General features: G+C 42.8%; 1 protein-coding gene across 11 annotated transcripts in view; it reads left to right on the forward strand.

Annotated features, from left to right (window-relative positions):
* Positions 1-6,887: 6,887 nt before the first annotated feature.
* Positions 6,888-26,215, forward strand: part of asph (aspartate beta-hydroxylase) — a 43,981-nt gene continuing 24,653 nt past the window's right edge. For 2 of the 11 annotated variants that reach the window (XM_029118432.2, XM_029118443.2), the window contains exons 1-3: positions 22,611-22,813; positions 25,555-25,710; positions 26,072-26,116. In XM_029118432.2, coding sequence (XP_028974265.2) covers positions 22,747-22,813; positions 25,555-25,710; positions 26,072-26,116 — 268 coding nt within the window. In that variant the 5' untranslated portion in view covers positions 22,611-22,746. Of the gene's footprint in view, positions 7,767-22,607; positions 22,814-25,554; positions 25,711-26,071; positions 26,117-26,215 lie in introns of those variants that run through there. The other 9 variants (XM_029118436.2, XM_029118451.2, XM_029118449.2 and 6 more) reach the window with 7 other exon arrangements.

Below are 26,215 nucleotides of genomic sequence, written 5' to 3' on the forward strand. Positions count from 1 at the left end.
ATGAAGCGGCGGTCTGAGGAGGAGGTCCAGGGCGAGAAGACGCAAGGTGCTAGGGCAAGACAGACTTCAATCAGTGAGTCATTTGGCAGTGGCAGAAGATATCCAGGTACAGCGTGATGGTCGCGTTATCACTGACTGTGGGAAAGTTATTCACGTCTGTTAAGGCTTTAGATTTTTTATGTTCAAGAGTTCCCCGGAATCCCAGCATTCTTACAACAAGCTAACAGTAAGCAGTTTGTTCAAATAGAAAATAATAGTGAAACATGAAGTTAGCTATCCTAATGAAATAAATGCAACAATGAGTAGCTTTCCCGAGATCAGTGCTAAGAATGTATTGAGAGAGGCTGCATATAGCCCATAGTTAAAACATCATACTGTACAACAACTCATAGTCATGGCAGGGAAGACAATAGACAAAATGTTCAACCTGTTTTACTGTACAAGTCTCTGAGATTTTCTTTATAATTAAATAATATGAGAGTAGTTTATTGTCTTGTCATTATGCAGCTATAATTTGGAATTGGTAAGCCTACAGCCTACTTTTTAACTTTACTTTAAACTAGTTGTCACATCACACTACAAATAAAATACGTAAAAAGTATTGGTATTGGTATCGGCAATACCAGCATGGGTATTACTTGGTATCGGATTGAATAGGAATGAAGTGGTATCGCACATCACTAGATTTTGGCTGGGTCGTATTCGGTGATGTCTGTCTGGGTGCCGCACATAAGCCAACAGCTGTCAGCACATATCACACAAATATCCTTGAAAACGGCCGCCCATCTCACTTCGACCCCTGACCCCCATACAACTTCTTCCTTCAAGAGAAGGTAAAGGCATACTCTCCAAAGAGCCAACTCTACAGTCACTCTCCACTCAGCAAAAACCCATTGCACAGTCTCACTCCAGGTTCTGTAATCTCTTCCCTGGGTATCATGGTCTTTGAAAGAACAAAGGATGACAATAAAGTCGACCCTTCCATAGAGGACAGATGTTTCATTCAGTTGATTGACAAAGAGGTGTGCATGGACAACACAAAAAGCTGGGTGGCTCCTTTTCCATTTCGTACACCACGCCCTCGACTCCCAAACAACAGAAAGCAAACTCTCAGCCAACTTACCTCCCTCTGTCGCACACTCGAAAGGAAGCCTGAAATGAAACAACACTTAGTTGCATTCATGCAGAAAAGATTTGATGACAACCATGCTGAATTGGCTCCAACGCTAAATGAGGGAGAAGAAGTCTGGTACTTACCTACTGTTAGAAATTGGCGGTTTCGTATAGTGGTCAAATAATGCAGAACCCGTATCAAATCGAGGGAGAAGTTTGCTCACGTTTATTGGAAAATTGCAGCACAGATGTCATTCGGTGAACGTTCCATTATCTTCTCACTGTAATGTTGGTTACAATCTAACCTATACATTAACGCTGTTTCTAACTAGCAAAGACCAAGTCAACACCCATGCCATATGGTCATCATAAACAGTCCTATGGTTATTAGAGCACAACTTACAGAGAGAATCTAAACAGAGATGTTTCTGTTGTTCTCATTATTAGGCACATGCACTTCCAATAAAACGTACATTCATATTGTAATTGTTAATCCTCAGATTCCACACTCCCCCATCAAACATTTAAAGAAAAACATTACATGTTTGATAAAACATTACAAGTACAATTCAATTCCTAATGAAAAGAAAAGTCCCTTACAAATGACTAAGATGTTACAAATGACTAAGATGAAACAACAAAAGGAGTATCTGACCAATCAGGTCTTATTGTTCCTCAAATTAAAATGAATGTAAACAAAACAATTGACACACCACACTACCTTTAGAGTATATCACCCACGTAAACCAGGTCAAATCAGGGTGGTATTTGACTTGAGCGCTCAGTACCTAGGTGTCTCACTGAAAGACGTTCTACTGACTGGGCCCAACTTTAACAACAGCTTGCAAGGTTTTCTGTAACGCTCCAGAAGGGAGCGAGTAGCCATCACTGTGGACATAGAACAGATATTCCACAGCTTTATCGTCAAAGAGGATCATAGAAATTTTCTCAGATTCCTTTGGTTCAAAGAAAATGACACAAGCCAAGACATTGTTGAGTACAGAATGAGGGTTCATGTATTCGCCAATACCCCCACACCTGCCATTGCTATGTATGGTCTTTGCCGTGCGGCTTCACATGGAGAATCTGAATTTGGTGTCGATGCGAAGCACTTCGTAGAGAGGGACTTTTACGTCAATGATGAACTCAAGTCGCTGCACTCTGCTCCTGAAGCCATCAGTCTGCTCAAAGCCACACAAATTATGCTTGCCACGTCTAACTTGAGACTCCATAAGATCGTGTCAAACTGTCCCTCACTCATGCAAGCTTTTCTGTCTACAGATTATGAAAAGATTTGGACTGAAAGCCTGAAAGATTTGGACTCGGACTATGCTGGGACCTCAGAAGTGACACCTTTACCTTCAACGTTGCTGCTAGCGATAAGCCATTTACTCGTAGAGGCGTTCTCACAACTGTCAACATCATATTTGACCCCTTGGTCTAGTTGCCTCCATCACCATCCAAGGTAAGCTGATGCTTAGAGAACATACCAGTTCCACCACTGATTGGGATGCCCCTCTCCCTGCTGGAAAGGAAGCAAAATGGAATGCATGGAGAGACTCACTAGAAGATCTAAAACTGTTTGAAACTCCTCATGCCTACACTGCTACTTCTCTTTTTATCTCCAAGAGAAAATAAATTAATGTCTTCTCAAATGCTTCAGTGCAAGCCATCGCAGCCGTAGCATATGTGAAAGTAACTGATCCCGAAGGAATAAGCCACATTGGTTTGCTGGATGCTGGAGTTTGCTGAGTTTTACTCAGACAGCATGGTAGTGTTAGGGTACATCTGCAACGAAACCAGGAGGTTCTATGTATACATCAGTAACAGGGTACAAAGTATCAGAAGACTCTCTCGTCCCGAGCAATGGCATTATGTCCCAACTAGCCTTAACCCTGTAGATGTTGCAACCAGGTCAGTACCCACAGCTGTCCTGTCAAAGACAAATTGGCTCACTGGCCCAGCCTTCCTCCAATATCCCATCTCAACACACAACACAGAGGAGGAACCGTTTAACCTCATTGAACCAGAATCCAATGCTGAGGTATGCACTCTTGTCACCACATGCACAAACACAAACACCAGTCTTGGCTCTCATCGTTTCAACAGATTTTCCTCTGTGAAGTCTCTTTCAGAGCTGCAGGGTCTCTCATACACGTTGCTCAGTCCTTTAAGAAGATAGTTGTGTTATAACAGGTGAGAAAGGACACAAAAGTGAAATGCAATAATGCAATATCTTTAATAATGAAAGAGTAACAGTCCAGGTGAACAGAAATCCTCTTCTATAAATAACAAACAGAAACTGCCGTCGATACAGGCGTTAGACAAACTACAGAAATATTCCAGTAACAGAGGCAGGGTACAGCAAAAGGACCAGGTCTTGCGGCCTATAGTCTCGGGTCTCACAGGATACAACAGATCCAGACAGGACTCAGACAGGAAGGGAAACAAACAGGTGAAAGAGAGCGCCTCTTGCATGGAAAACTCACGATATAATCTGGCAAAGAAGCAGGGAAAAGGAGAGCTAGAAGTGTGTGCGCGTGTGTGTAAGTGCGAGTGTGGCCAGAAGAGGGAGAAAGAAGGATACCAGAACCATGACAAGTTGTAGCGGTTGGCATCACTGTAAAACGTTTCTAGATGCTGATTTGCAGTTGCAAGCAAGAGCTGTTATAATCAGATCTGTGCAAAGAGAGGCATAACAAGAAGAGTTCACCTGTCTTCAGAGGGAAAAAGACATAGTCCATTGAAGAAGTTGAATCCCATTCTCGACACTGATGTTGACTAAAAGATGCCGAGCTCAATATAACAAAGAAACATCCACTCTTCGTCCCGGGTCACAGTCACTTAGCTGTCCTACAGACCAACTACGACCATGAAAGACTGAAGCATCAAGGCTGCGTCTTCAGTGAAGCTGCTCTACACTCTGATGGCATTTGGTTAGTCAGAGCCAAAAGGTACTTTGTAAGTGTGTCACTTGCAACAAGCTACACGGGAGAATGGCAGAGCAGAGGTGGGCAAATCTTCCCCCTGACCATATCAGCACAGAATCACCTTTCACTAACGTTGGTCTGGACATGTTTGGTCCGTGGAGGGTTAACACACGCCACACTCTGGGAGGCCAAGCGAACAGTAAAAGGTGGGCAGTGATCTTCACCTGTTTGAGTCTATGAGTCCATGAATACATCCAGCTTTATCAACGTATTGCACCACTTCTTTGCTATGCGCGGCCCTGTGAAACAGATCCGATCCAATTGTGGTACAAACTTAAAAGGGGCATGTTGAAAGAGTTGAACATGCTCTTTAAAGAATCCGATAGTCCAAGTATGTCACGGCTCCATAACCAAGAAGGCTGCACCTGGATCATTAATCCTCCCCACGCTTTTCAAATGGTTGGTGCCTGGGACAGGATAATTGGGATATCAAGAAGAATCCTTGACTCCATGCTTTCACAAGTTGGTCCTTCACGTCTTACAAGATATTGTCTGCCCTTATGGCAGAGGTGTGTGCCATAATCAACACAAAACCTCTTTCCCCTATATCTTCAGATCCCCACTCACCTTTTCTTCTTACATCTGCAATGATCCTCACTCAAAAGGTCTGCACTCCTCTTCCTCCTCCCGGGTCTTTTGAGAACACTGACCTCTATCACCAACAGTGGAGAAGGGTTAAGCACCTTGCTAATGCATTCTGGAATCGATGCAGGCGTGAGTAACTCTGGTAACTCTATAAACATGCTGCAAATAGCAGAGCAGTAAGCCCAACATCAAAGAAGGTGATCTGGTTCTGCTAAAGGATTCTCAAGTCAAGAGGAATGAGTGGCCTATGGCTCTTGTCACCAAATTTCATATTGAAATTCAGTTGCATCTCAGCACCCCTAGTGGTTATTTGTATAGCCGTAAAGTAATTTTAACTGCTCCCAGGTCAGTAGTCATTTAAGGTTTCTGATTGTTCATTATGGTCATGTGACTCAGGTCATAGATCATTATCGGCCATTTCCTAATTTTAACATGTGGTGGACATAGTATTGTTTCCTTTGCAATCTTTTTCCATCTTTTCATCTTGAGCCCTGGAGAAGCTTTAATTGTAAATGATGCAGTTATGGACATTAATTTGTGGAGATGTGTAACATAAACATCCCACTGGTTTTCAGTGCACTGTTGTGCTAGCTAGTGATATGTAGCATTACCATTGTACATGTTATTCAATTTGCATAGTTATTTTTTATTGTTTTACATTTAAATAGCATTTGCTATATTTACATCTGTACAACTTGTGTTGCATTGGCATCATTATAAGCCCAGCCTTTTTTTTGTCATTTCAGTTTCACATGATAAAAGGAAAAACGTCAACTGAAATTACCTTTGACTACTCTGCCTCTGTTGATTTGTACCAGGCACGTACACAGGGGACAGAATAGTGTATCTAAACACACAAGTACACTTGAGAATTCATCCTAATGCAGCATCAGCAGTTGCGTCAGCATTTTCGTCGTCAATGATGACAAGTGAAACATTTCTAGTGGCAGCCATACTTGCCCAAAAGCCCCCTTCTTGCAATATTTCACAAATACAGTGCACAAGATTATTTTTTCTCTATACACTCTACTCTTGCCATCATTCTGTTACATGTTAATATTAATCTCTTCCATCCACAATTAATTTCCCTTTAGAATCTTTCAGGCTCTTAGGTAATTTTTAGTTCACCTCGTTTTTGAGGCTAACTCCAATTTCTGCACCTTGCAGTTAAGCCTCTGTAGTTTAGTGAGTGAAGTCTTCTGTGGTTGGTTATGGCTGATAAATCGAAATAAGATGTATAATAAGCTATTAAAAGCAAACCTGTCTGACCTGACTTTAGGCTGCGAGTCATAGTTCTCCCTATGCTGTGAGGAACGTTGGTTGCATTAGCCAGGCTAATTAAAATCTGCCTTATATAACAAATGTGTACAAATGTATCAAATCTGTGAAATTTAAAATGGCAAATAAATCTAATGTATGTACTCTGAAGAAGGAAGATAAATTGTTAAATTACAGCCCTGTTTCCAAGAAAGTTGGGAAGCTGTTTAAAATGCAAATAAAAACTGAATGCAATGGTGTGCAAATCATTTATCCCTGTATATAATTGAAATAGTAAAAAAACAACATATCAAATGTTGAAACTGAGAAATGTTATTGTTTTTTGGAAAAATACATGCCCGTTTTGAATTTGATGCCAGCAAGTTTTTTTTTTAATGAAAAACAGCTATTATAATGGGTGTACTTTGGACAAGGAAGGTCAGTGACCAAAGCAGAAGTTGTTTAATTGTTATATATTATCCATCTATAAAATAGGCTTGAACAATTTTTTTTTACTTTTATTTGAATATACGAAATATGTTACCTTTTATAATTGTAAATGTGGTGGAAAAATGTAAGTTGGGGTAATAGAAAAAAACAGAAAACCATTTGTTTCTGTCATTTGCGTTTTTAAGACGGTCCCCTATAGTAATATTTCTCTCTTGAAAGTAGCGTGAATAATTTTTTGTAAACAGAACGAAACGGAGAAGGCAATGGGTTTACTTTGCTCTCTAGGTTCACTTGATTCTTTGTATATCACTGTCGTTTTTTAAGATGTTTCGTGAGAGCTAGTGACGAGCAAACTACAAATATTAAATATAAAACCAAATTTACCGCGGCTTGAGTCACTCCTCTAGCCTGGCACGGATCCCTTTAAGGATGATGTGTACAACTGACAGGGATGGGCACAATGTTGACTATAATGGGCTTCCGGGCCATTGCGGCTCCGTGTACGCCTAGCTATTTATTTGTAACCCGGTCACATAATGTAATATTAAACTGGAAAGTTATTATTTAATATAGTCTGCTGACGCGTATGCCTACTTTCAATATATAAAAGAGATATATAATAAGAGTATCTTGCATTAACGTTATGGTGGCTGGGAATTTTTCACTGAGCTTGATCGACAATTCAGCGGGCAGTCTAGGCAACAGCTGGCTGGCTGATTTACAATATCTTGCATCGCAAATAACTAGTTTGTAGATCAGTCAGTCACAATTTCCTCATTTTCAGTCTCTTGTGAATTCGTACCGAAAATTAGTTTTCTATTAATTGCACATTTCAAGTTGAAACTAATCAAATTCACGGCCAATGCACCGTGATTTTTAACATCGTGTTTGTTAACAGTTAACTACTACACAAAGGTTTAGCTCGCATAGATAATTATGTTATGTAATAATTAAAGAACTATTACAGTATTGTGAAAAACACACATCTCGCGATAGGTGTATCTTCCATCTTGCCACGTCCCAGTATAAAAACAGGGGAATGAACAAGGCGGTTCTAACCTGCGGGTATCCACTGGATTGAATAAGGGAATACATCTGAAAGCAAATTGGACGGCGTTCTCCTGGTCTCCTCCCATGTTATCTTCGCAAAGCAAGCACTGGTTGAGCTCGCAGTCAATCAAAAGTGGACTGGGTTGCTATGGGCTTCGGTTTATGAAGGCAGAGGGATTTGATTTTTACTGGCCTACCTTTAGTGCAGGAAATTTAGAGTGGCACTCGCTATTTTTTTTTATTTCCAGATTTCTACTTGAATTCAACATCTTCGAATAACCATGGCCCCGAAGAAAATCGCACGAGGACAGAAAAATAAAGGTTAGTATTTTCATTTTCGATAATGGCACTGGTAAATTCAGACAACCTATACTTAGCTGCAAACGGCCTTGTAAAATTAATCGAGCGTCAGTGTTATGTTCATTTAGGCAATGCAAGAACCACAGGCCGGCAACTGGACTGTGTTGCATAAGGTCCGCAATAGACCCACAAAGTGACCAAGCCAATGTGCCCCCTTTCACGCAGCCGCTAACAACTGTAGGTTACATTGCGTCGAGTTAGTAAACCGCACAAGTGTCTATAATCAGATACAAGCTATTTTCCTTGCGTCTTTACTACATTGTATAACCAGCATTGGTTCGTTCTGTTTAAAGGATTATTTCGAAGTTGCACTATATTGGAAACGTGCGTGCAGTCAGGTTGCGAAGGTTGTAATAGGCAGTTCGGTCAATATTGGATTACAATTGAGTGGCCAGTACATTTAAATTGACTAGTAGCCTACTCATCTGAAGAGGTTAGTAAGGAGTAGGCTCAGGTATGTCAATATTTATCGTTTTACACACCGGCCAATGAAAATCCCCTGCGTCCTTTTTACTTTTGGGGTTATTTCTGAGTGCTCACGTGTCAATAACTGCAATACGTGGGAGGGGTTACACGTGGCTTCTATCTTCACTGTTGCCAACCTAGACAAAAGTGCCTAGACCCCTATGGAGACCATTTAATTATTAACCCCATTTTTTTTCTCCTTGCGGCACTGTTCCCCAAGTTGTAAAAGCATTTGCGTGGGCTTAGCCCCCTACCTGAAACTTGAGATCTACGAGGGGTGGGCATCACAGGCATGTTGAATGTATGCCCCCATTGCAAAACTCCCGTTTCTTTGGTTGGGACACGTGGCTTTAGAAAACTTCAGTCGAAAATCCTGCTATATGGCCATATCGGTGTTTCTGTGTTTTTTTGCCCAGCATACCAGTGTGAATATTGTAGCTCCAACATTTAATGAGTGAGGAAAAACATCGTTATTTATGAGTGATTGTAATGCTTTTAAAAATGCTTATACTGATCCAGTCAGAACGAACGGCTCTTTTTAAAGGGCACTTTTTGGAGAACGTTGGAAACAAAATTACATTGGTAAAAGGAGGATACTTCTATAATTTCCTTTTTTAGATCTCAAACAACGTATTCTCTAAAGATTGTAGACCCACACGGGAGTCAGTAATTACTGGGGTGGGGCGCAACTAAGTGTTTCACTTGCGTATTTAGTTGGGGAGCGATATAGGACTAATAATTAGGTTCGATAAGATGTGCATTTCATAATCAGAAGTATAATTGTAGCCTAGTATTTAGACTTTACATTGGATATTTGCTAATTATTCATAGTTTTGGGGTTCTTTTTAAGCGTTTTAAACGAAGAGCCCTTTCGGGAGTCAAATAAGCTGCCTCTTTCAGAAGAGCCGGCTCACCAAAATTACTCGGAATGCCCATCGCAAATTTTAAGGCTCCTCCCTTTTTGAAGGGTAAATTCGGAATGTAAATCTAATTTTAAAAAGTGCACAAACCCCATTGGACTTTTGATTTTTAATTGAACTAATACATTTATGTAAGATTGTCTCATTCCTGTTCCTTTCATAGAAAAACATCTGACCTCAAAAGTACAAATTTGTGGTATATAAAGATGTCACAAAATCTTTTTTTGCAACTACAAAAAAATTTCTTTAAATTTCCCACTGAATAATGCCATTAATAAAAATGATCCGTATTGTATTCTAGTGATCTTTTTTTGCCGGACCGTGCAAGCGGAGCCGACCAAGAAGAGCGAATGTCTCTTACTGACTGACTGAGTACACCTTGTTAAATAGTGTAGTGGTTAGAGAAGCAGACCTGTGAAATATAGGTCCCAAGTTCGTATCTCCTCGCAGGAGAAGCGTTATGTATGCATTATGAATTATTCCATATAGACACTTCACTGGCTAAAACCTTCAGTATCTATATTATCGTAAGCCTGAAATAAAACAGTTTAGGGTTATATTGCAACTGTTTCTGGTGGATTTATGAAGTACGGATCCATGGATGCGTTTTGGGTCAGGTTAGACAAACACATTTGCTGGCTACAACATACATTAGTTGCGTTATAGTAAGCAATAACTAACCGTATATGGTTATATTGCGACTGTTTCTGGCATGGGAAAGTTCATCTTCAGTCTTGCTAGCAATTGCTCAATTGTTATGATTATTCCTAGGAAGTTAGATACTAGTAAGCCTATTACTGGCTAATAAGCTGTTAAAACGGCCAGTGGCAAAAGCAATACAGTTCATAGACGCTATGGCGGAGGTAAACTTAATAAGAAACATTATTCAGTGTAACACAATCCTATGGAGTCTAGTGACTGCTGAAGCGTGTAATGCCGTGGCGTAGTGGTTAAAGACCGTGCCTCTCATGTGGAAGGCCTAAGTTCGAATCAATTGAGAGCAACAACATTTATTAATTATTTCTGGTATATTCCACGATTCTCGTCTTTTCACTTGATGAAAAAGTTAGTTATCGTCGCCTTTATTGGTAGTTATTGTATAAATGTCATTCACGGATGAAAGAAAAAAGTATGTTTTGCCATGAAAGAGAATTTTTCTTATGTCATGAAATGAAATAACTTTGGCGGACTCGCTAGCAATGGCTCAATTCTTATGACTACTCCAGTAAGTTAGTAGATACTGGTAAAGTTTATTATTGGCAAATATGCTGTTAAAACGGCCAGTGGCAAACGGCATACATAGATGCTATTTGTGGTGGGGGTAAACTTAGTAAGAAACGTTAGTCAGTTCAACTGTATCAATGTCATTCACAAATCATCAATTAACTATTAAAACAGCCAGTGGAAAAAGAGGATTTGTTCAAGATTGAGACAAAAGGCTAAACTCTGTGGTGTAGTGGTTAACGAAACAGCCGTTCACATGGGCGACCCGGGTTCAAATCTCAAGATGTCAACACTTTCTGTTGTGGGCCGGCTGAACTAGGCTTGCCTGGTTTCTTGTTTTTAAATTTACTTTGCCAGGCCACCGATCAATGTCTACTTCCAACCATCAACTTGTGTGTCGGCACGTGAGAGCACTCACTGACAATGTCTGTTCCTCATGCTGCTTAAGGGAGTCGCTAAAGTGCAATGAAATCAGAATATTCCCACTGATGATAGCTGGCGATGGCAAATTTGCATTGCTTATAGTGTTGTCCAGTGATTAGTCAGCTAGTGGTACAGTCAAGGTTTGAAACTAGTCTGTGGTAGTAACATCTCACTAAGAATGCCTCATCCTGCTCCTGGTAGAATGAGCAGTCAGTCTATACCCAGGAGTTAAATTGGGCTGAGCTGAGCTCCTGCACAAATGGTCAAAATTAGACCTACCTGAGCTCCAGCAGTACAACATAGATACAACTGGCCAGTAGAAAGTAAGGCACCCCAAAAACGTCCCAAATCCCAATTTAACCGATTTTGTATACCTCAACTTTTTGACCAATGATTGGAATAATCAAATTAAGCAATTTTCTGTTTTCAAGAAGTTGCCTTTATGATCGGCTCCCCCAAGTACACTACACAATATACTGCATTTCCTATTTAAATTTTTTTTTTAAAAAACACATGGTTCTAGGAACATTGCCCGCTGTATGTTTGTATGTATGCAGCGATTTGTGCCTCATACTATTTAATTACTCCCCTACAGGCTTTCTCCATTCTCAACAAAATGGTTTAATTTGACGTCCAAAGAACTGGTAATGGCAACAACCTGTGTGACCGTGTGGGTTTTCTTTGCTGTGTACCCCAAGCCCGTTAGGGAATATGTCTGCATGCATGGTTTCACCTTGTTTATAACTAATGTTGTTTAGCTTGTTTTTCTTGCTTTGTATTTTGCTCTGAGCTGTGCAAGTGGTAGAACTGGACATTTTGTCTCAAAGATGAGTTTGTGAACATTTCACACTTGCAAGTAATGGTGGTCATGATTTTACCTTGAGTGATGTTTGAGTTATTGTTACTTGACATTGAATTGAAGGATCAAAGTTAATTTGCCATTTTTTGTATTTGAGTTAGAACTGCAAGCAAGGACAGGATTTTACTCTTTTGCATAACTGTTCAGAATGTCTCTACAGAACATAAAGGGGACAACCATATCTATGTGGCGAGTCACTAATGCTTTTACGCAATAATTATCGCTGTCACCACATCAGTTAAAAGGCCTTTCAGATTATGGAAAAAATAAATACAGGGCACTTCTTGCTTGCACAGACTTCGCTGGTAAATTCTATTTGAGAGAAAATGTAGTTGATGCTTAGTTTTTCATCTTAAAATAAATGCAGTAATTGTGAGTCATCTGGATAAGACCGTGTGTTAAATTACTAAAATGTAAGAATTGCCCCACACCAGTCTATAGAATGCTGATGTTATGCAAGTAACATGTGTTGTATCACTAAAAGAAACTTGCATTATGCATACCGACTGTGTTCACTCCATGTGTGAGAAGGGAGTGCTCAGTGAATGTTCAGGTTGTTAACCCTGTTCTATCCCTGTTTGGACTGGAGTCTCTTTCACTCTGCTTTGCATGGACTTTCTGTCTTGGGACTGACCCTTGTTTAAGTGAACGAGGGTGGGGCGCCACGTGTGGCCTAGATACCATGCTGTTTTTATGGTTATAACCACTGGACATTCCCTGTTGAAAACTAACATACACATACAGTAAGTGCTTGGTTTTTGCACAGGTGCTAGAACAATTACCACATTTAGCAACTCTCGAAGACTAGTCCTAATTAGCTAACATTGCATTTACATACACCAATCAGCCATAACAATATGACCACTGACAGGTGAAGTGAATAACAATGATAATCTCGTTATAATGGCACCTGTCAGTGGGTGGGATATATTAGGCAGCAAGTAAACATTCTGTCCTCAAAGTTGATATGTGATGGTAATTCCATCAAACTCTAAATGGAAGTAAGTGCAGAGACAAAATTCTCTTATCACAATTAGCAGTTTATTTGCAAATCGAGAGAAGCATCAAAGATTACAGAATAAACTGTAAGGCCTCTCTGAAATAACACAGAACAGTCATCAGTACTTATACAGTTAAAAGGGGTGTGGTAAGATACGGCACAGCTGTCCTATGTCAACAGTACAAGTTACCTTTGTTCCATCAACACCCAGGTTTTACCCAAATTGCCCCTACCTCCTCCAAGGGGTCTAGGGGATAATCGTAAAAGACTCTCAGACAGCTGGCCACATTCCTGAGGAACAAAGAACCGAGACCTTAATAGGTTTAAACAGACAGGTTGACAGACTGACAGAGGGCCCAATGATCTACTGATACCATTCAATGATGATCACAAACAGAAACCAGATCCTCCTCTCCAACATTACTTTTCTGATCTAAACATGGGGACTCAGTACTTTCACCAGTAACTCTTATACATTTAGTGAATTAAAAATACATCTGTTCAAGAAATTCCATAACAGTTAGAAGCAGGAAAATTGGGCAAGCGTTAGGATCTGAGCAACTTTGACAAGGGCCAAATTGTGATGGCTAGATGATAGGGTCAAAGCATTGCCAAAGCTGCAGGCTTTGTGGGGCGTTCCTGGTCTGCAGTGGTCAGTACCTATCAAAAGTGGTCCAAGGAAGGGAAAACAGTAAACCGGCGACAGGGTCATGGGTGGCCAAGGCTCACTGATGCACGTGGGGACCGAAGGCTGGGCTGTGTGGTCTGATCCAACAGACAAGCTACTGTAGCTCCAATTGCTGAAAACGTTAATGCTGGTACTGATAGAAAGGTGTCAGAATCGTTTGTTGCGTATGGGGCTGCAATATCACTCAACGATTGTAGGATGACAAAAAGAATGGCAAACAGCAGCTGGGGTGGAGTGCCCATTCGGCCCCTGTCCACTGCCGAAAGCGCCTACAGTGGGCACGTGAACATCAGAACTGGACCATTGTGCAATGGAAGAAAGTGGCCTGGGGCCTTATATCAATCGTGGGTACGCACAAATATGTACGTGAACCATGAGTACGGCAGTTTTGGATCAGCCTGTAGCTGATCCAAAAGCTGTTAGGACTAATAGGTTGTAAAATGTAGACCTTTCAGTGGGCATATCCATATGGTGTGAAAACAAGTCCAACAACAGCCCCTTGTGCATGTGCGTAAAGCAACACATTTGACATTGCATATTTGACCATACACTACAATATTTATGTATAATTTTTTTAATATGCTCAATTTTATGACATGGAGGTTCTGTGTTTTTGAATGAGCTACAGCGTTATCCCATGTTTGCTTACAATTTGTAATTTGACAATACATTTCAGAAAATGAATAGAACATAAAATGGGTACACATATTCACCACAAACCAAATAAAACAGCCAACATGCCTACTCAAAATAAGTGATATGCTGTTGCTATGCAGCACTAAACGAAAAATGCATCTCACTAAAATGGAACAATCATTTTAACACAAGGTCTTTCCAAAACTCATTGATCTTCTATTAAACTTGAAATGTTATATACTTTCATAGCCACATTCTCTAGGCTACTATTTATTTTAAGAGATCTTGCATTTCCAAGACAGCCTTGGCTGTACCGCCACGACCTGGTACAGTTCTCATTCGAAACCATACGTAACGCTGCCGAACTGCAGAGCCCCGCAACCCCACTCTGGTATGCCACTGTACATACTTGTTCTGGAGCGAAAATAACTGCCAAGTCTTAGGCCCACATGACTTGAACTGGGTTTGACCAATTCACTTTGATTTTATGTCTGTATTGATATGTTTCTTGAACGTGAAGTTGAAATGTTATGATAAGCCTAATGGCAAGTGATAATTCACTGCAACCATCCCACAGAGACATGTCGGTGTCCCAATCTAGGACTTTTCCACTCAGTTTTCTTCAATGATGCCAGCGATTTGTTAGTAAATAGGAGTAATATCTGTCACCCTTTGCCCACCCCCTGCAGTTAGGAATGCCGCAAATCGCTTTCTCACGTCCACCTGGACTGATCTCTGACAACTTTTATTTACAACAACAGCCATGTTGTACAATGCAGAATATTTATGACTGCTTGTCGGGCTACTTGATACGTTTCGAATAAGGACGTTTTTAGATCCTACAGCTCTGGACCATTCCTAATTCTTCTTAAATCAGCATCTCTGCATGTATGGCAGCCATTCCTTTCAAGTGTCTGTTAAATTCCAACACAGACACACCTCATTTTACGTAATGAAGTAATGATTAGGTGATTACCTGAACCAATTCTAATTTTATGAGAAAAAGTATAAAAACCACTGCTGTAGTCATCACTATCCTCTTGCAAAAGGATGAGCTGGATGGCAAAAACTGTGCAAGGTAAAGGTAATTTGAATACAAAAAAATAACTATTCAGCATGACAAAAGACTTTGAAAAAAGCTTTGAGTGAGGAAAAGGGTTCAATTCTGGCTTCACTGGCCGAGGAATACAGTGAGCGTCATGATGCTTCCATCCTGAAAATGTCAAAGATGGCGGTTCATAAGAACAAGGTCAAGCAACAGGCATTGAGGACTACAAAGCTACAGACTGGCAGAGGGCGAAAACAACTGTCCGCTGACAGAGATTACCTTTTCGAACCTTTCGATAACATTTGAATATCACTCAACGACTGTAGGATGACGTCAAGTGACCTACAAATAGAATGGCAAACAGCAGCTGGGGTGAAGTGCACGGCGAGGACTGTTCAAAACAGGCTCCTAGGGGCAGGACTGAAGTCATGCAAAGCTAGAAAAAAGCCCTTCATCAATGAGAAGCAAAGAAGAGCCAGACTGAAGTTTGCAAAAGACCATAAGGATTAGACCGTAGAGGAATGGATTAAGGTCATCTCTGACGAGTCAAATTTTCAGCTTTGCCCAACACCTGTTGTCTAATGGTTAGACTGAGACCTGGAAGAGACCTATAAGACAGTGTCTCGCGCCCACTGTGAAACTTGGTGGAGGATTGGTGATGATCTGGGGATGCTGCAGCAAGGCTGGAATCAGGCAGATTTGTCTTTGTGAAGGTTATATGAATCAAGCCAAGTACAAGGTTATCCTGGAAGAACACCTGCTTCCTTCTGCTCTGACAATGTTCCCCAACTCTGAGAATTGTTTCTTCCAGCAGGATAATGCTCCATGCCACACAGCCAGGTCAATCAAGGTGTGGATGGAGAACCACCAGATCAAGACCCTGTCATGGCCAGCCCAATCTCCAGACCTGAACCCCACTGAAAACCTCTGGAATTTGATCAAGAGGAAGATGGATGGTCACAAGCTATCAAACAAAGCCGAGCTACTTGAATTTTTGTGCCAGGTGTGGCATGAAGTCACCCAACCGCAATGTGACAGACTGGTGGAGAGCATGACAAGACAGATGAAAGCTGTGATTAAAAATCAGGGTTATTCCATCAAATATTCATTTCTGAACTCTTCCTAAGTTAAAACATTAGTCTTTTTTGTTGAAAAATTAATATGAATTTGTTTTCTTCGCATTATTTGAGGTCGGAAAACAATGCATATTTTTTTGTTATTTTGACCAGTTATACATTCTCTAAATGACAATATTTGTATTTGGAATTTGGGTGTAATGTTGTCAGTAGTTTATAGAATAAAACAATGTTAATTTTACTCAAACTCATACCTATGAATAGTAAAACCAGAGAAACTGAATTTTGTTCTCTTAATTTCTTCCAGAGCTTTATATCAGATATCTGTATATAAGTTCACATTATGGAAAATGTATTTTCTTGTATGTTTTTTCTGACCAGTCTCCACCTTGCTTTGTGTATCGACTGAAATTACATAGTCAATGGGGCTAATTTGGATACCTTATATGGGTAATTGTAGGCATTCTTTGGGCAGAGTCCGTATGCTCATTCATGTATGCAGAAGCATAGTATGGGTCTGATTTATCAACAGAAGCATGCGTATGTGTTGCGTACGCCAATTTGCTAAATCCCAATAATTTTATCATCATATTCCGCTTATCCAGGGTCGGGTCGCGGGGGCAGCAGTCTAAGCAGAGATGCCCAGACCTCCCTCTCCCTAGGCACTTCCTCCAGCTCTTCCGGGGGGACACCGAGGCGTTCCCAGGCCAGCCAGGAAACATAGTCCCTCCAGCGAGTCCTAGATCTTCCCGGGGTCTCCTCCCATTGGGAGGGGACCGGAACACCTTCCCAGGAAGGCGTTCCGGAGGCATCCGAAAAAGATGCCCAAGCCACCTCAGCTGACCCCTCTCGATGTGGAGGAGCAGCGGCTCTACTCTGAGCTCCTCCCGGGTGACCGAGCTTCTCACCCTGTCTCTAAGGGATCGCCCAGCCACCCTGCGGAGAAAGCTCATTTCGGCCGCCTGTATCTGGGATCTTGTCCTTTCGGTCATGACCCAAAGCTCATGACCATAGGTGAGAGTAGGAACATAGATTGACTGGTAAATCGAGAGCTTCGCCTTGCGGCTCAGCGCTTTCTTTACCACGACAGACCGATACACCGACCGCATTACTGCAGAAGCTGCATCGATCCGTCTGTCAATCTCCCGTTCCATCCTTCCCTCACTCGTGAACAAGACCCCTAGATACTTAAACTCCTCCACTTGAGGCAGGCACTCTCCACCAACCTGAAGTGGGCAAGCCACCCTTTTCCGATTGAGGACCATGGCCTCGGATTTGGAGGTACTGATTCTCATCCCCAGTGCTTCACACTCTGCTGCAAACCGTCCCAGTGCATGCTGAAGGTCCTGGTTTGAAGGGGCCAACACGACAACATCATCCGCAAAGAGCAGAGATGAAATCGTGTGGTCCCCAAACCTGACACCCTCCAGCCCCAGGCTGCGCCTAGAAATTCAGTCCATAAAAATTACGAACAGAACCGGCGACAAAGGGCAGCCCTGCTGGAGTCCAACATGCACTGGGAACAAGTCTGACTTACTGCCGGCAATGCGGACCAAGCTCCTGCTTCGGTCGTACAGGGACCTGACAGCCCTTAGCAAAGGACCCAGGACCCCATATTCCCGAAGCACACTCCACAGGATGCCGCGAGGGACACAGTTGAATGCCTTCTCCAAATCCACAAAACACATGTGGATTGGTTGGGCAAACTCCCATGAACCCTCCAACACCCCGTAGAGGGTATAGAGCTGGTCCAGTGTTCCACGGCCCGGACGAAAACCACACTGTTCCTCCTGATTCCGAAGTTCTACTATCGGCCGTATTCTCCTCTCCAGAACCCTGGCATAGACTTTCCCGGGGAGGCTGAGAAGTGTGATTTCCCCCTATAGTTGGAATACACCCTCCGGTCCCCCTTCTTAAAAAGAGGGACCACCACCTCGGTCTGCCATCCCAGAGGCACTGTCCCCGACCGCCATGCGATGTTGCACAGGCGTGTCAACCAAGACAGCCCCACAACATCCAGAGACTTGAGGTACTCAGGGCGGATCTCATCCATCCCCGGTGCCTTGCCACCGAGGAGTTTCTTGACTACCTCTGACTTCAGCCCGGGTGATGGGCGTGTCCACCTCTGAGCCCTCATCCTCTGCTTCCTCAATGGAAGACGTGACAGCGGGATTGAGGAGATCCTCGAAGTACTCCTTCCACCGCCCGACGACATCCCCAGTTGAGGTCAACAGCTGCCCACCTCTACTGTAAACAGCGTTGGTAGGGCACTGTTTCCCTCTCCTGAGGCGCCGGACGGTTTGCCAGAATCTCTTCGAGGCCAGCCGATAGTCCTTCTCCATGGCCTCACCGAACTCCTCCCAGGCCCGAGTTTTTGCCTCCACAACCACCCGGGCTGCAGTCCGCTTGGCCTGCCGGTACCAGTAAGCTGCCTCAGGAGTCCCACAAGCCAACCAGGCCTGATAGGACTCCTTCTTCAGCTTGACGGCATTCCTTACTTCCGGTGTCCACCATCGGGTTCGGGGATTGCCGCCTCGACAGGCACCGGAGACCTTACGGCCACAGCTCAGAGCGGCCGCTTCGACAATGGCGGTGGAGAACATGGTCCATTCGGACTCAATATCTCCAGCCTCCCTCGGGATCCAGTCGAAGCTCTGCCGGAGGTGGGAGATCTCTCTGACAGGAGACTTGGCCAGACGTTCCCAGCAGACCCTTACAGTATACTTGGGCCTGCCGAGTCTGTCCAGCTTCCTCCCCCGCCATCGGATCCAACTCACCACCAGGTGGTGATCAGTTGACAGCTCCGCCCCTCTCTTCACCTGAGTGTCCAAGACATACGGCCGCAGGTCAGATGAAACTACAACAAAGTTGATCATCGACCTGCGGCCTAGGGTGTCCTGGTGCCACGTGCACTGATGGACACCCTTATGCTTGAACATGGTGTTTGTTATGGACAAACTGTGACTAGCACAGAAGTCCAATAACTGAACACCCCTCGGGTTCAGATCAGGGGGGCCATTCCTCCCAATCACGCTCCTCCAGGTGTCACTGTCATTGCCCACGTGGGCGTTGAAGTCCCCCAGGAGAACGACGGAGTCCCCAGCCGGAGCACTTTCCAGCACCCTTCCCAGAGACTCCAAGAAGGTCGGGTACTCTGCACTGCCGTTCGCCCCGTAGGCACAAACGACAGTGAGAGACCTATCCCTGACCTGTAGGCGCAGGGAAACGACCCTCTCGTTCACCGGGGTAAACTCCAACACATGGCGGCAGAGATGGGGAGCTATAAGCAAACCCACACCAGCCTGCCGCCTCTCACCATGGGCAACTGTGGTGAAGAGTCCATCCTCTCTCAAGGAGTGTGGTTCCAGAGCCCAAGCCATGCGTTGAGGTGATCCCGACTACCTCTAGTCGGAACCTCACGCACGATCTCAGGCTTCTTCCCCGCCAGCGAGGTGACGTCCCAAGAGCTAGTTTCCGTGTCCAGGGATCGGGTTGTCTAGGCCCCCCTCTTTGACTGCCGCCCGATCCTCTCCGCACCGGCCCCTTATGGTCCCTCCTATGGGTGGTGAGCCCACGGGAAGGCGGCCCCACGTTGCTCCTTCGGGCTGAGCCCGGCCGGGCCCCAGGGGGAAAGGCCCGGGCACCAGGCGCTCGCCTACGAGCCCCAACCCCGGGCCTGGCTCCAGGGTGGGGCCCCGGCTGCGCCATACCGGGCGACGTCACGGACCTCAATTTTTCTCACCATTAGGGGGGTTTTGAACCGCTCTTAGTCTGACCTGTCGCCCAGGACCTGTTTGCCCTGGGAGACCCTACAAGGGGCATATACCCCAGACAACATAGCTCCTAGGGTCACTCGGGTACTCAAACCCCTCCACTACGTTAAGGTGGCAGTTCATGGAGGGGCCACTAATTTTGTGCACACACAAATCGTAGGATTTCCACATACGCCGGAATTTTGTTAGAAATGTATGCAAAATTGATATATGAGGCCCCTGGTCTTAATAATTGCGTTTCCTTTTTTCATTACGTGGATGGCCAGCTGCATGTGCATCGCTTACCTGGAGAACACATGGCACCAAGAACTTACAGGACTTCTAGGATCTGCTGCTAGCATCCTAGTGCCAGATACCACAGCACACCTTCAGAGATCTAGTGGAGTCCATGACTCGATGGGTCAGGGCTCTTTTGGCAGCAAATGGGGAACTACACAATATTAGGCGGGTGGAAATCCATAATGTTATGGAGGCCATAATGTTATGGTTGATCGGTGCAGCGAACACTGTGTAAATATAAGTTTTGCTCCAGCAAGAAATACAAAGTCACCTGTCCATGTTTACTCCCTTGTGGACTTTTACTAGAGGTTTCTTCTCCCATTTTCTGATTGGCTTTGAGGTTGCAATTTCAAGCCATCTGTTTCCCCATCTCTGAGCTCTTTTATTCCCCCGAGTTATATCTAAAGCGTTTCCTTTTCCAAAAGTCATTTTGAATGCCCTATTAGTCAAAGTTGTCATGCTTTGTTTAAGGCAGTCTGTGTATTTCAAAAAGAGAAGAGGTGTATCATAGCATTCCACAGGATCCTTTAAGCTCAAACTGAACTATACATACTCAAACAACACAGGAAGACAAAAGGAATGGAGCTAGATTGAGCAAGAGGTAGTGAGAGAGCGACTCAAGTTATGTCATGGAGCATTCAACTGAAAAATATGGTGTGTCTGGGGTGTGTACATGCTTGTCAAGCGTCTACATGATACACAGACACATACCCTGTTGTAAAAATGCCTATGTTAATCCATGTGTTTTGTTCAGGTCCGTGGTGGCATCATTCAGTTGGTAATCCTTGTGTAGCCATAACAATTTGCTGTGAGCGTGGCCTGTGTCTCCATTGATAATTGTTGTAGGAAAGGGGGATATTATGCTCAGGGGACTTAACAACTGCTAGATTTGGTCAGTACTCTTTCCAGCACCTTTTCTCTAGCTTTAGTGAGGAATGCAAACCATTCAGATGGTGTTTGTAGACTTGGCATACTTTTTTTCACACTGTTGGAAGTTCAGTTTTGATGATATACCGCAAGCAGAAATGCTTCATTAAACAAAACCGATCTTGAATACTGGTTTAACATGACTAACAACTTAGCAATCAGGGTGTGTGGCAAGGTCGTGTCAGTACAGTCTGGTGGTTGATTTGAATTGCAAATGGCGTTTGAGTTTGTAATTAATATAAAACTGCCATGTATACCATCCTTTTACTCTGCTATTTGAATTTACAAATTAAAAAGAAAATGTACTTACAAGTATTACATATGTATTTACCTGTGGATGTGTAAATAAGCAATACTAAATGTGCAATAGGCCAAATAGAGGATGGCAGAGATTTTACTCGGCTAATAAAAATGTTTTTTTATTGAATAATACACTGCAGTGTTTTTACTTGAAGAGAAGGCTGTGTTGTCATATACCCGAGCTTATGTCTTTGTAGAATAATGCAAGAGGCTACATATCCTTGGATATGGCCTATGTACAGCTATTCATAATTCATTCTTTTTTAGGCTATTATATATAGTTTGATGATGACCCATGTTGACTGGATGTTGATGCTGCGGAGGAGAATGTGTAAGGAACAATTGGTATGCTAATGATGTGAAAAGGCCTTCAGCTCTGGCAGATACTGGGGCACTGAAAGGTCTGGCGGTTTAAGTGTTAAAGCATCAGGGAGTGAGACTTTCACTCATTGCACAGCACTGTACTTGCTGGCCTCCGTTAAACTTGCTCTGTAAGACATCTAATACATGGACCGGTTGGAGGTCCTAAGCAGAGGTTTGAGAACCAGTATTTGAATGTGATCTGTGTGTTCAGCCCTGTGTACGTTCTCTGTTCCTTGCAATGATTTTTATGGGAGAGATTCTGGATGACCAAGATTTAAACACCTGCCAATTACCCAACCCTTCCTCAAACTCTCACGCACGCACACTTCTTTGCATTTGATTTGTTATCATAGTGTTAGACTGGTGAGGTGCTATTTGCAGGACAACTCCCCTCAATCCTCAGTGTTTTTTTTTTATGTATATATTTGCTCCTGCTTATTGTGCTAATGCCAGGCTAATGAGTAATCACCCTGGTAGTAAGGCATAGTCACTTAAACTCTGCCAGGATATGCATGAGCTGTGGCATTTAAGCTTAAATCATCTCCTTCAGACTCTGTCTGTATGTAGCTAGTTGTCAGCTAGTAAGCTTAGGTTAGGCTTCTACTTCTTTCTGCCACTATATTCGATTATTACTGGGGCCCAAAGCACTATAACAGACATTTTTTATGACCTCTTGAATCTCCCTGGGTCTGTCCTGAAGGATGCTGGGTAATGTCCTGTTGGCATGGGCTCAATGCTGTGTCTCCATATGAGTGCCTGAATGTCTTCTGACTGGGCAGGCGGACCTCTCCAAAAATAGCCCCGCTGGCTGTTTTCAAGTCCCATATTGGGTTCTGGCTGAGTTTGCCTGGATCAGAAAGAGGAGAGCAGCTGCTGTTGGGGGTTTGGGGAAAAGAAAATAACGATAAAAGACACACTGAGGCCTTTCTCATTCGAACGGGTCAGGGACGGTCTGCTCTGATGGATGAGTCTGTAGCGAAGAACTTCCCAGTGCCAGAACCTTTGGTGGTCATCGAACAGGAAGAAGGTAGATGGAGTGACGTCGCCAGAATGTCCTGCATTGATTTTCATAGATGGCGATTCAACCATTGACGTTTTGCATATTAAATTTTTTGTGATGGGGATGAGAGCATTGTTTTCCTGAGGGGCTAATCTGGACGTCTGGGGCTGTACTGGGTTTTGTAATAGTCCACTGAAGGACATATCTCTGTGGAGAAGGTCGTATGATTGGGTGTAGTAGTTTTGTTGCAGAATCTTTTGATTGATACATAAAGAATATTTTGTGTGTGGATGCGTTTTCAAGCGAAGTAGACTGACTGAACATAGCATTTTTAACTGATGGCAATAGCATCTTTTTTTGGGTCTTGCAAGGATCTGTTTTAGTGTTACAGGTGATGACATTGGTAAGTGTGATGAAGGTACATTGTGTGACTGAATGTTTTTCTCTAGTTTGAGAGTAGCTGACTCTGCACCTGTTCATCCTTCTGCTGCCCTTCCTTTGAATGCTCTAGTATTTTTACCCATAATGCTCTGTGTACTGTGTCAACTGCATCCAGAATAACTCTACTACATTGTCTGTTTACTTACTGTCTTAGCATCAGCATAGATTCATTGGGCTTTTGATTAAACATTCCAAAATTATAATTCTGTTGCTTGAAAGTTCTAAGTCAGATCTGAGATTTGCAATTTGGCATACTTAAGCAATAAGGTACAAGGGGTGGGAGATATACAGGTTCTGGTCATAAAATTAGAATATCATCAAAAAGTTGATTTATTTCAGTAATTCCATTCAAAAAGTTAAAATTGTATAATGTATACATTCATTCCACACAGACTGATATATTTCAAGTGTTTATTTCTTTTACTTTTGATGATTATAACTGACAACTAATGAAAACCCCAAATTCAGTATCTCAGAAAATTAGAATATTGTGAAAAGGTTCAATATTGAAGACACCTAGTGCCACACTCTAATCAGCTAATTAACCCAAAACACCTGCAAAGGCCTTTAAATGGTCTCTCAGTCTAGTTCTGTAGGCAACACAGTCATGGGGAAGACCGCTGACTTTACAGCTGTCCAGAAGACGACCATTGACACCTTGCACAAGGAGGGCAAGACACAAAAGTCATAGCTAAAGAGGCTGGCTGTTCACAGAGCTCTATTTCCAAGCACATTAATAGAGAGGCGAAGGGAAGGAAAAGATGTGGAAAAAAGTGTACAAGCAATAGGGATAACCGCACCCTGGAGAGGATTGTGAAACAAAACCCATTCAAAAAGAGTGGACTGCAGCTGGAGTCACTGCTTCAAGAACCACCACGCACAGACGTGTATATAAGACATGGGTTTCAGCTGTCGCATTCCTTGTGTCAAGCCACTCTTGAACAAGACACAATGTCAGAAGCGTCTCGGCTGGGCTAAAGACAAAAAGGATTGGACTGCTGCTGAGTTATGTTCTCTGATGAAATTTAGCATTTCCTTTGGAAATCAAGGTCCCAGAGTCTGGAGGAAGAGAGGAGAGGCACAGAATCCAGGTTTCTTGAAGTCCAGTGTATAGTTTCCACAGTCAGTGATGGTTTGGGGTGCCATGTCATCTGCTGGTGTTGATCCACTGTTTTCTGAGGTCCAAGGTCAACGCAGCCATATACCAGGAAGTTTTAGAGCACTTCATGCTTCCTGCTGCTGACCAACTTTATGGAGATGCAGATTTCATTTTCCAACAGGACTTGCCACCTGCACACAGTGCCAAAGCTACCAGTACCTGGTTTAAGGACCATGGTATCCCTGTTCTTAATTGGCCAGCAAACTCGCCTGACCTTATTCTATGGGGTATTGTGAAGAGGAAGATGCGATACGCCAGACCCAACAATGCAGAAGAGCTGAAGGCCACTATCAGAGCAACCTGGGCTCTCATAACACCTGAGCAGTGCCACAGATTGATCGACTCCATGCCACGCCGCATTGCTGCAGTAATTCAGGCAAAAGGAGCCCCGACTATGTTTTGAGTGCTGTACATGCTCATATTTTTCATGTTCATACTTTTTAGTTGGCCAACATTTCTAAAAATATTTTTTTTGTATTTGTCTTAAGTAATATTCAAATTTTCTGAGATACTGAATTTGGGATTTTCATTAGTTGTCAGTTAGTTATCACAATTAAAAGAAATAAACATTTGAAATACCAGTTTGTGTGTAATGAATGAATATAATATACAAGTTTCACTTTTTGAATGGAATTACTGAAATAAATCAACTTTTTGATGATATTCAAATTTTATGACCAGCACCTTTATGGCCAATAAACCATGGCTCAGATGTTCTTATGCAAGGCGCACTGTGGAGGGCTTGAAAAAGCTGCTTAGCTGTAAGAAATATAATGTAAACTCGTGAAATGTCTTATTGCTATTATAAACTTGTCACCAACTCATTTAGAGCAGTAAAATTGATGTGATGTCAGACCTGTGGTATAGTCCAATATACAATGTCTATTAGCCAAACAGGATTAGAAATACCTGATTTATTGGTTTTAATGGGTTACTCAACTCTCATTTCTGTTTGGTAGTGACAAAGTCATGATCAGTAGCTTATTCTCAATTCTTACGACTTTCAGTTTTTTATCTTTTGGCTGCAAGATAACACTCACAGCTTTTTTAAATTTGTGTTACTGAGAGATCAGCCAACTTTGTGTAGCCTTTAGATCTTTAGATTAGGTGCATGCACTTTAGACTTTGGCTTCATGTTTGACTCTATTCACTTTGTCCTCCTATGTAGAGCCCAAAGCACAGCTGGCCAGTAAGAATGGCAAGAAGTCAGAGGGAGCCGGAGGAAGCTCCTTCTTCACCTGGTTCATGGTGCTGGCTCTCCTTGGTGTTTGGACCTCCGTAGCTGTAGTCTACTTTGACCTAGTTGACTACCAAGGTGCCATCGGTAAGTGACACCTTCATGGCAAACACAAATGCAAACAAGCTACTGTCGAGCAGTCTGTCATAGTATCTTAACCGCCCGTTGCCACTGTCATGAATGCCTTTGACAAAGTGATACAGATTGCTTTCATGCATCTTCACATTGACCTTTCAACTTTACAAACATGGCCTTGTTTAATGTTTGGCACGTGTGCACATGCTCCGTGTGCAGCTTTGAATATGCCTGTACACTAACCATGTTTGGATCTCAAATGTATTCATTATTGATGTTTGTATATTTATTCTACAAACTGTTATTATGCACGTATTGTAATTTCTCCAATGTCAATGTTTTGTTTTTTGTTTGGTCTTAATCTTGCATGCAGCCAAAGCAAAGGACTTTCACATTGACCTCTCTGAGGCACTGCAAGGTATGAGATGTGTATATGATCATTCCATGAAATCTTTCAACCATGTCACTCAACAACCCTTATTTCCAAATTGTATTCATTTGTTTCCCATACATTTAT

Source organism: Esox lucius, chromosome 3, assembly GCF_011004845.1.
Source record: "Esox lucius isolate fEsoLuc1 chromosome 3, fEsoLuc1.pri, whole genome shotgun sequence".
NCBI lineage: Eukaryota > Metazoa > Chordata > Actinopteri > Esociformes > Esocidae > Esox > Esox lucius.